This window comes from Protopterus annectens, chromosome 17.part0 (genome assembly GCF_019279795.1).
Source record: "Protopterus annectens isolate FY-2018-M chromosome 17.part0, PAN1.0, whole genome shotgun sequence".
Lineage (NCBI taxonomy): Eukaryota > Metazoa > Chordata > Ceratodontiformes > Protopteridae > Protopterus > Protopterus annectens.
The window spans coordinates 44,414,616-44,426,780 of NC_056751.1; the positions used below are offsets into that span (position 1 = coordinate 44,414,616).

General features: G+C 40.3%; 1 protein-coding gene across 3 annotated transcripts in view; it reads left to right on the plus strand.

Annotated features, from left to right (window-relative positions):
• Window positions 1-12,165, plus strand: part of ARHGAP24 (Rho GTPase activating protein 24) — a 2,476,452-nt gene that overhangs the window by 301,522 nt on the left and 2,162,765 nt on the right. The window contains exon 1 of one of the 3 annotated variants that reach the window (XM_044058911.1): window positions 10,254-10,275. The exons of the other annotated variants lie outside the window; for them this stretch is intronic. Coding sequence (XP_043914846.1) covers window positions 10,257-10,275 — 19 coding nt within the window. The 5' untranslated portion in view covers window positions 10,254-10,256. Of the gene's footprint in view, window positions 1-10,253; window positions 10,276-12,165 lie in introns of those variants that run through there. 3 annotated transcript variants of the gene reach the window in all.

The following is a 12,165-nucleotide window of genomic DNA, read 5'->3' on the forward strand; positions in this document are numbered from 1 at the left end:
GGCACAAAGAAATGCACTGGCTTGTGCATCCCCAGTGGCTGGGTTTGCGTCTGCCCTGTATATTAACAAAAAAAAATTACCATTCTCTGCTGTTACATCCCTCCAGGAAATAACTCTCCTATAATTAAGGAAATCCTACAATGGACTACAGATAATCTCCTACATGAAACAATCCTACTAGGCGATCTGAATACTGACTGGTTGGCTTGAAATTCTAACAGCCCCACTAACCATTATAAATCTCTATGGGTTCTCTCAACTTATTCAGGAACCCACTAGAGTTGACAAAAAATCCCCAAAAGAATCCATCCTTGATTGGGCACTGGTCAATAGCCCTAAGGAAAACTACCAGACAGGTTGTCTACCAGATAGTATTAGAGACCACCTCCCTACTTTCCTACTACGCAAACGTACAACCATACCTAAGCCCATAACTTATAGACAAATCCGAAATGATGGCAACCTAAACCCCAAGGATATAAACACTATTTCAAAACAATGTTACTGGAAGCCACTATTTTCCTTGGTTTAGATCAGGCAGTTGACTACTTTAATAGCACCTTCACTGATTTCCTTAATAGTGTTGCCCCTATCAGGAAAATTAAAGTTAAGACTAGTTATGCACCATAGCTAAGTAGGGATACAAAAACTATATTAAAGTCCAGAGATAAGGCCTGGAAAATCTGGAAGAGGGATAATACCATTCAAGCCAAACAACACTACCAACAGCTTAGGAATCATGCCAAAATACAAACTAAACTTGATAAACAGACGCACTCAAAAATCCTCAAATGTTTTGGCAAGCTATCAACTCCCTAATTAAACCAGGCAAAACTACTACTCCAGCTCCCAACTCCACCAATGTCTACATGGACATAGCCTCACAGTTTAATCACCACTTTGCAGAATCCATAATGGCACACTCCAGCCAATTGTCCAAAAACAGCCCTCCACATATCCCAGCTAAGTGTCTAGAGAACATTCCCCCTTACTCTGTCACCTGTTCCCACCTCAAAAATTAAAAAAAAATACTTTTGAAATTAAAACCTACCACCCTTGCAGTTGATAATCTACCTGCCAACTTCCTAAAACTAGATGCAGAATCATTACCCCATTTCTATCCTCATAAACCGGTGTAAAAAAGAATCCTACATCCCTCAATTGTGGAAAGTGTCTTACATTATCCCTCTTTATAAAGGTGGTAATTCCTATGTCTTCTCTAATTGCCATCCTATAGCTATTCTGTCTCCCCTTTCCAAGCTGCTAGAGAAGTGTATTCACTCTCAAGTCATGTATTTCCTGAACACACACAAACTCCTCTCCACCACACAACGCACGTTCCGGCCACACCACAGTACAACTACCGCTCTTCTCTCATTTACCAATTTAGTAAACCAACACAAAAATGACTATAACTATACATCTGCTATATTTGTGTGTCTATCCAAAGCATTTGATATGGTCTCACACCCCCTACTATTAGATTCACTAGCGTCCTATCCTTTGCCCTTCTACTATTGCCTGGTTCAAGAACTATATAGCTGATAGGCAGCAATCTGTCCAATGGCAGGGGGCACTATCTCCTCTACTTTCAACTTTCATAGGTGTACCACAAGGCTCAGTACTGGGCCCACTTCTCTTTTCTATCTACACTAACAATCTACATACCTCCACCAAGCATGCCACACTCATACAGTATGCAGATGATTCGACTTTAATCTGCTTAGCCCCCTTCCTTTACATTCTCCAACAACAGACCCAGCTCTGTGGAAAGTTGGATCACAAATATCCAATTCATCCTTAACCTTAATAAAACTAAATTGCTTTTATTTTCCCCCAATAAATCAAAGTCTGCTCCTCTTTCCTTTTCTCTTGCTTCCAAAAATGGTACTATCATTTCTCCGTCTGCCCATACCAAACTCCTTGGTGTTGAGATTGACAAAAACCTTCTCTTTGATGTCCATATCTCTCAAACCATCAAAAAGGTTCACAAAAAATGGGCTCATTATACAGACACAAAAACTTCCTCTTAGATCAAGCACGGATCACCCTAGCCCAAACTTACCTTTTGTCCACACTAATGTATGCAGCACCAATTCTTACCTATATCAGAAAACGTGACCTTGATAAACTTGAGTCATGCTATAATAATATTGCCAAATTAGCTAACAACGCCACCTTCAGATGCCATCATTGTCTAGTTCTAAGAGACTTAAAATGGTTAGAACTTCCTCAACTACTAAATTACCACCAACTGGTTATTGCCTATAACACTCTGAAGTATCCTGATAAAACCCCATCACTAAGTCAACTACTTACCAACTATGCAACAAATTGCACACTCCGCTGTAGTGACAAATTACTTCTATGCATCTCTAGGGCTAACAACACTGCTGGCAAAGCACTATTCTCCCACACTGTTGCTAAAAACTGGAGCAACCTCTCCCCATCACTGACCTCTATCCCCACCACCTCACACTTCAAAAACTCTTTAAAATCACATCTCATAAGCACCTGGCTTTGCCCATGCATAACCTAAAAACACTACTTACGCTCTGTGGAAAGTTGAAAGACTTATTACTTGAATAATGTAAATGCTACAGTTGTTTATCCTTTTAATATAGGTACTTCATTTTAACATGATGTATGTCATGATTCTCAATGTTAAATGTATTTAGTTTGTTCAACTGCTGAGTTTATCCTGTCTGTTTTATATTTCTGTCTTTTTAGCTAGATTTGTGCTGTTATAATGTGTTATCATCAATCTTTTACTACTATGTATTAAATTCTCATATTTCTGTTATATATGTGGAGCTTTTCTCTCCGGGCCTTAGCTGTAAATGGACCTGGTCCAGTCGGACTGTCCCGGTTAACAAATGTAAAATACAATAAATAAATACACTTTTCTGAATAGTTTTAGTTTTTCAGCTGCATGATATTAATGTTAAAGTGCTAGAATCACTATTCTTCTTTGTGAATACAGTCTATTAGCTTATCTGACAGTAGCTATGAAGCAGTTTAGTTTATGTATTTATTTATTTTTATTTTTGATTGCTTTGCTTCCTTAGTTTTGCATTTATTTTCAGTATCTCCCATAACACCATATTTTCTCTTCTGATGTAGAATTCCTAACATTTACTATCCCGGGAAAAGCCGAAAGACACACAAAAAACTATATATCATCAATTGTTTGTTTTGTGAGCATTTTATTAGCCCTGGTTGAGTCATCATCATCATCATCCCCCTTTTCCCATTTTTTTCTACATGGGGTTGGGGTATCGTGTTAACTGTTGCCAACTATCTTGATTCAGTGCCACACTCCTGCCTTCTTCAACACTCATGCCTGACTGTCGCAGATCTTCTTTCACATAATCTGTCCACCTCTTTGCTGGACATCCTCATGTCCTCTTACCTTCTTCTTGTCTGTCCCAAATCTTCCTCACCAGATTGTCTTCTGCTTTTCTGCACGTGTCCAAACCACCATAATCTGTTCTCTTTGATCTTTTCTGCAATTCTAGTTACTTTGGCTTCTGTTCTCATGTCCTCATTTCTTTGTCTGTCTCACAGTGTGCATCCTACCAACCTTCTCAGGCACTTCATTTCCATCAGCTCTAACTTCTTCAACTGTTCTGCCTTTACTGCCCAGATTTCTGTACCATACAGTAGTACTGGTTGCACCACTGTCTTGTACACCTTACTTTTCAGCTTCTTTGGCATTCTTGTGTCATAGACTACACCTGACACTCTATGCCAGTTGGCTGCAGCCCCTCTGATTCTAGCTTTGACCTCTTCATTCAGACTTCCCTTCTCATCAACTGCCTCCCAGATACTCAAAGCTGTTTTCCTGTTCCACTATCTTCCCTTCTATCTCAATTCTCAGCTTCTTCAGATTTCCCCAGTTAGCTGCCATTGCCACTGTCGTAGCTGTGCTTAGTTTAATCCCATGTGCCTTCAGTTTTGCATTCTGTTGCTGTATACATTGTTGGAGGTCTTGCTCAGAGTCTGCCTGTAATGCCACATCATCTGCATTGAGCAACTTTGTTGATCTGTCCCCTCTGACCTGTTTACTAATGTAGTCCATCACCATTATGAACAGCAGTGGGCTCAGAGCTGAACCCTGGTGTGCACCCACTCCCACTGGGAACCCCTCTCTGAAACCAAATGCTGTTTGTACTTAAGTCATTGGGTCCTTGTACATAGCCTGCCAATGTTTTGGGGACTTCAAACCACCTCAACACTGCCCAGATCAGCTTTTTTGGGACCTTGTCATATGCTTTCTTCAAGTCTAGGAATGCCCAGTTGGGCTCCCTCCTCATCTCTAGCTTCTTCTCAAGTATTTGCCTCACTGTAACCATCGGGTCAGTTGTGCTGCAACCTGATCTGAATCTGAACTGCTCATCACCCTTCTTACATTCTACTACTCTGTATATCCATTTATCAGTCACCATCTCCAGAACTTTCATGCAATGTGATAGGAGTTTGATACCTCTGCACTGCCCACGGTTGTGGCTGTCCCTTTTGTTCTTGTACATTGGCTTGAGTATGCTCATTCTCCAGTCATCTGGGATAAGCCTTTCTCTACACACTGCTATTAGTACCCCCAGGAGCCATTTCCCCCCCTATCTCACCCAGCATCTTCATCATATCTGCTGTTACCTCATCTGAGTGCTGCTTTCCATGATTTCATTTTCCTTAGTGCTGTTCTTACTTCTTCTAGGGTGGGGGTCCTCTTCTTCTCTCATCGTAGGCTGCTTCTGGGGCAGTACAGCTTCTCTGAGGGGGGGGGGGGTTCCTTCATTTAGAAGCTGCTGGAAATACTCCTTCCATCTGTCTTTGATGTCCTGTGCAGGTCTGGTAATTAGGTTGTTGCATCCCTTATGAAGGGTGTCGGACTATCTTCTTTATTTTTTTGTCTTTGCCTTACAGCCTGATATAGTTTCATTGTGCCACATACTGAATCAATTTCCAGAAGATGGTACAGTGCCTCTTTGCTATTGCAACTTTTTTCTTAGCTTCTTTGTTAGCCAAGCAGTAGCAGCCCTTCCTAGCCTGGTCAGTCATTCCTATCTCCCACTTCTTCCTGCACTCCTTCTTTCTTTTGATGACTTCCTGCATTCCACCACCAGCTTTCCTTATGCACCTTATTTCCATACTTATCTGTAGTCCTAACACATGCTGTTTGTAGGCACTGCCATTCTGGTTCACTCCACCTATTTCCTCCTCTTTTTGCTGGTGCTAGAGCCCTGAGTAATTCCTTGAACTATTGTACTTTCTCTCCAGTCAACTTCCAGGTCTTCAGCTTGGTCTCTGTTGACCTTGGAGCCTTCTCTGACCACTGCTTGCAGCTGATTGTGGCAACTAATGGTTTATGCTTTGGCCGACTGTTTCACTGGGGATGACTTTGCAATCATGGATTCTACCTCAATGCCTTTTCCTTACTAGGAGGAAGTCTACCTGAGTTGCATGCTGGCTACTGTTGTATATGATCTTGTGACTGTCTCTCTTTCTGAGACATGTGTTGGCCACCATCAAGCCATTTGCCAGACAGAAGACTAGAATGGCCTGTCCTTCTTTATTCCTGCTGCCCCACCCATGTGGACCCAGGCAGTTCTTATATCCTGTTCTGTCTGTCCCAATATGTGCATTCATGTCACCCATCATCAACACCAATTCATGCAACTGCTGTCTGACTGCTGTGGGGCATTGGCTGAGATTATAAACACTGCCCTATCATTACACTGGAGTCTAACTGCCATGAGTCATTAATTCTGATGATATCTCTCACTGCCTTCCCAAGGATCTATCTCACTGCAATTCCTACACCATTTCTAGCCTTTCTAGCTGGTCCTTCTCCTGAGTAGTAGAGTCTGGATCCCAAGCCAAGTGCTGCACTTTGCTGCTCCTTTCCATCTTGTCTGTTGGATACATAGGATGTCCCGCCTCCTCTGTATCATCATGTCATCCACTTCCAAGCTGCATCATGTCAGTGAACCTACATTAAGCATAGCAATTCTCAGTTCATGTTTGGTAGGTTGGTTGGTTTTACATCCAGCTTTCACTCAACAGAGCTATCCCAGGTAACCCAGGCTGGGCAACTAGAACAGTAGCTTATTAATCCAGGGCTGCTGGTCTTTAAGGTGGGCACACACTGGTCAATAGGGAAACATATACCCCTCCCACCATTAGCAAGGATCCCTGGCGTAGGTCAGAGTAGGCCGGGTCCTCAACTCACTTATCACCGGTAACTACCCATGCCCATTTTGGTGACATTCATGACCAAATCACAGAGAGACATATTTTACACCTTTGAGTGGCTTGCCCTTCCATGGCACATAGTCTGTGATCTGCGTTCTCCTACCTTGAGGATACTGCGCACCACAGTAGATGCCCAAAGTGGATGATCTGTACAACTCTTCCCCCTATAGGGTGCCACGTAGAGTCTGTGCTTCTGCCCACAGCTCCAGTCTTTGGGGACTTTGAGACAGATACACTCAACATGTTTTTCAGATGTGGGGGAATCCCCACAGAGACACAGGGAGAATGTGCAAACTCCAAACAGGCATTGGTTGGAGGTCAAGCTCAAACTTTGTACCTTGTGCATGGGAGGCAAAGACCTTAACCATTATGCCAACTGGTCTCTTTAATGAAAGACTGCCAAAAGATTTTAGTAATAGCTTAATTTGAATGATTATTACAATTGTAAGACTCTAACACTTATTTCTGCTTCACTGTACTACCAACATATTACCCCATAGCATTACTGCCCGACAAGACCATATCTATATTCCCAATCATTGCCGATTTCTGGCAATCAGAAGACTGGCTACTGAATTTCTGTCTGTGTCAAACTCATGGAAATGTTAAAACAATACATTTACAAAATATATATTACTTAATGTGACTGTAATAGCAATAAAAATGCTCCTTATATTCATAATAGCTCCACCTTAGTGTGTACTCATATTCCTTTTTCTATGCTAGGGTTCCTGGTAGTCCCTGCAAGATTCTTCCTTTCATGTGCATCATTTTTTTCTGAACCTGCCAGCTCCATATTGTCTCACACTTTAGCCAGAAACTATGATTACATCCTCTTAATTCTGACTAATGATGAGTCTTGTTGTGATAGCAAAATGGTTTTGTGTCTTATACTATCTTACACTTAATTTGGTTTTCTGGATGGCTAGTGCTGGACACAGTCTTTCTGCATCTATCTGTACATGTACATAGTGATTTATTACAGTGATGGAAACAGTCCTTCTGAAACAATTTACACAGTGACATATTACAATGATAGACATGGTCCTTCTGTATTTGTCTGTACAAGTATGCAGGGACATATTGCAGTGATGGATACAGTCCTTCTAAAAAAATGTACATGTATGCAGTGACATATTACAGTGCTGGACACAGTCCTTCTGAAGCTGTCTGTACATGAACAAAGTGACATATTACTATGATGGACACAGTCATTATGGGGCTGTATGCATATGTATGCAGGGACATATTGCAGTGATAGCCAAAGTCCTTCTGAAGCTGTCTGCATTTACATATTACAGTGCTGGACACAGCCCTTCTGAAGCTGTCTGCATTGACATATTACAGTGTTGGACACAGCCCTTCTGAAGCTGTCTGGACACATATGCAGTGACATATTACCTTGAAGCACAGAGCACACAGTATACATGTACTCAGTGATATATTACAGTGCTGAACTTAGTCCTTCTGAAGCTGTCTGTACATGAACACAGTGACATATTACAATGATGGACACAGTCATTATGGGACTGTATGCATATGTATGCAGGGACATATTGCAGTGATAGCCAAAGTCGTTCTGAAGCTGTCTGCATTTACATATTACAGTGCTGGACACAGCCCTTCTGAAGCTGTCTGCATTGACATATTACAGTGTTGGACACAGCCCTTCTGAAGCTGTCTGGACACGTACGCAGTGACATATTACCTTGAAGCACAGAGCACACAGTATACATGTACTCAGTGATATATTACAGTGCTGAACTTAGTCCTTCTGAAGCTGTCTGTACATAAACACAGTGACATATTACAGTGATGGACACAATACTTATAGTGCTGTTTGCACATGTATGCAGGGAAATATTACAGTGCTGGACACATCCCTTCTGAAGCTGTCTTTACATGTATGCAGTGACATATTACAGTGATAGACACAGTCGTCCTGAAACAATGTACATGTATGCAGGGACATGTTACAGCGATGTACACAGTCTTTGCAAAACAATGTACATGCATGCAGGGACATATTGTAGTGAAGGACTCAGTCCTTCTGAAACAATGTACATGCATGCAAGGACATATTGTAGTGAAGAACTCAGTCCTTCAGAAACAATGTACATGTATGCAGGGACATATCACAGTGATGTAAACAGTCTTTCTGAAGCAATGTACATGCATGCAGGGACATATTGTAGTGAAGGACTCAGTCCTTCTGAACAATGTACATGTATGCAGGGACATATTACAGTGATGTACATGGCCTTTCTGAGTCAGTGCACATGTATGCAGGGACATATATGATGCAGACATTCCTTCAAAAATAATATACATGTATGCAGTGACCTATTAAAGTGATGAGTAATGCCCTTCTGAAATTGTTTGTACATGTATGCATTGACATATTACAGTGCTGGACTTATTCCTTCTGAAGTTGTATGTACATGAACACAGAGACATATTACTGTGATGGACTCAGTCCTTCTGAGGCTGTGTGTATATGCATGCATTGACATATTACAGTGACGGGCAAATCCCTTCTGAAGCTGTACGCATTGACATATTACAGTGTTGGGCACAGTCCTTCTGCAGCTCTCTGGACATGTATGCAGTGACATATTGCAGTGATGGACACAGTATACATGCTACTGCATGGTATATTACAGTGTTGGACTTATTCTTTCAAAAGCTGTCCTTTCATTAACATAGAGACATATTACAGAGCTGGACACAGCCCTTCCGAAGCTGTCTGTGCATGTATGCATTGACATGTTTCAGTGCTGGACACAGCTCTTCTGAAGCTGTCTCTGCTTGTATGCATTGGCATACTACAGTGTTGAACACAGCCCTCCTGAAGCTCTACATGTATTCAGTAACATGTTACAGTGCTGGATACAGCTGTTCTGAAGCTCTACATGTATCCAGTGACATATTACAGTGTTGAACACAGCCCTTCTGAAGCTCTGCGTGTATTCACTGACATATTACAGTGCTGGTCACAGCCCTTCTGAAGCTCTACATGTATGCAGTGACATATTACAGTGTTGAACACAGCCCTGCTGAAGCTTACATGTATGCAGTGACATATTATGGTGTTGGAACACAGCCCATCTGAAGCTCTACATGTATGCAGTGACATATTACAGTGCTGGACACAGCCCTTCTGAAGCCTACATGTATGCAGTGACATAATATGGTGTTGGAACACAGTCCGTCTGAAGCTCTACATGTATGCAGTGACATTTTACAGTGCTGGACACAGCCATTCTGAAGCTGACTCTGCTTGTACACACTAGCATATTACAGTACTGACACTGTCCTTCTGAAGCTGTGTACAGTTGTATGTAGTGGCATAGCCACACCAGAATGCACTTTACAAAAACCCATTATTCCTGGAACCAAATTGTTAGTACTTGCATACGTCTGAATAACTCAACAACTCTATTTAAAAGAATAATGAATACTTCACAGTACTGTACTGTTTCATTGCAAACATGATGCCAGGAAGAAATAATTGAATTAAACTATGCTGCAGATCTGACATTATCTTAACTCAAATTTATTGAAATTTATTTCTGCATCCACTGAGAACCAACTTAAATAATACAAGCATTTTAAGTACAAAGCCTGATATTTTATTCATTAGATTTTTTTTACAATAGAGCCTTGTAAAATCTGATGCATGCAAGATGCAAATTAGAAATACTGGCAACAACGTGCCATTATGACACTGTTTCAGTATGTTAATCAAGGTAAAGGACCCTTTCCTATTTCACTTACAGCACTGAAGATTTGTGTGTTAGTATCTATGTATTTGTCCTTCCACTGCCACCTGTTGACTATGTGAAAGAAACAAATGGAATGCTTCTGAGAGGGACACATGATCATAAACAGCAACGCAACTATTTTATTAAAAGCTGGCATAACAGAAGCTCATTGTTTTTAAGTATAAGCAGTCAAGGGAAGAACTGCACTTGAACGGGATTAATACCTCCTTCGGAAAGATGGAGTTAGACTTCAAAGGTACAGAATTTTAAAGCTATAGACTTAGCTGATTTTAGATGTACTTATTCATTTCAGTCTCAAAGGCTCAAACAGCTGTAAAGCTAAGCATGGACATATAAAAGAATTAAAACTGTAAACTGACACTGAGTATTACACTTTCCAAGGAACTACTATTGATTCAGATGCTTTCGTGGGGAGGTTTTTACAGGACGACATAGAGAGGAATATCAATGACTTCAGAATATTACTCTTAGGAAGTTTAAAGCATATGTATCTTATGTTAATTGTGAAAGTTAAATCTCATGGTCTTGTAATAAAACAATGTATTCAGAATATATTTCCATCCCAAAAAAAGGAAGTTGTATGTTTAGTGAAAAGTAGAAGAGCTTAAAGTTGCATTTCTTAAAGAGGGGATGTTGTTCCGATAATCTTCAGACACAGTTTCACTTCTGTAGCAAACTCTCAGGCTTTTGTTCCTTGGGATAAAAAGATACAGCCAGGGTATGCTTTGATATGTTTCAGTGCAGGTGAATCCCAAGATTTTAGCACTGATATATTGTAATACAATAACTTCTGCAATTTAGCTGTTGCATGCCTACATTATTTATATGTTTACACTGTTGAGTAGCTAATGCCAGCGGTTCATTGAGCCTTGTTCAGTGGTTGCATTGTTTGTTAGCTTTATGTGGCATACCTCTCAATTGTACAGATTTTCGCAGAATGTCCAGATTTTTGTTTCATAATTCTCCATTTTTCATAAAACTAATTTTCTGGCAAAACATTGCCAAGTCATTAACGATTGAAGTCAGAGAATAATGACAGATTTGAGTTTCAGGTTTCATACCCTTCAGAAAATTCATGCTAACACAAACCTGTTATTCTATCAACTTTCTAAGTTTGTAAGAGTAATATTTAAAATTGTCCCTATTTTTGGGCCTTTTCCTCACATTATTTATGGCTTTGTCCAGATTTCTTGCCGTAAGGGTTGAGAGGTATGTCATGTGGGCCACTCGAAAAACTTATTGTCAACATGCATTAATTAGCTGGACAAGACATCACGAACTAATGGTCGACAAACGTGAAATACCAATCTTCTGGTTACTCATAAATGCTCAGGAATCATCGGAAGAGCTGATTATAATAAGATACTATTCTCCTGGTATGATTTCATGAAATTAACGCATATTTGCAAGTTCATCTACAACTATAGAGCTGGATTGGTATCATCTGCGTAGGCAAATGCCATGCTATATGAAGCACTCACTAAGATATTGCTGAAAAGTTGCACCACTACTCTAGTGGGTAACAGCATGGATAAGACAGTGCCTTGTAGTCATCAGCAGCTCCCTACTGAAATGTTAATACTCAAAATAATGAGTGTTAACATGGTGAGAAAAAAGCTGGAACTCCAGGAGAAGAGCAAATATCTAACATTACTCTTCTCCATTAAACTTACTTTTTGCAGTGGAGCAAGACCTCTGCATGACAAACCTTATATCTACCAACTCTGAGATTGGCATCCCTCAGAGAAAAGGGAATATTTTGGGAAGTGGTCATCTTGTACTTGTTTTGTATAAGTCAGTATTTATAGACATTCAGTATTTGTGGAGTACCAGAATATAAGGAAACATTTCTAATAATCTAAATTCATTTTTATTTCTTTTAGTAATAGTTTATCAAGTTCATTTAAGGCAACAGCTATCAAAACCTGTTTTAAAAGGGATATCTTGGCATATCTCAATCATAACGTGCATCCTTACTTAGAGAGCTCTCTGCTACTCTCATTTACTTATATATTTACATTAACATTTATTAACTGGGTAGATGGACTAATAACTAATCTATTTCTAGCCAGACCCAGGCTATATGGCAAAAATGCATAAAATACAATAATAACATGATCACTCA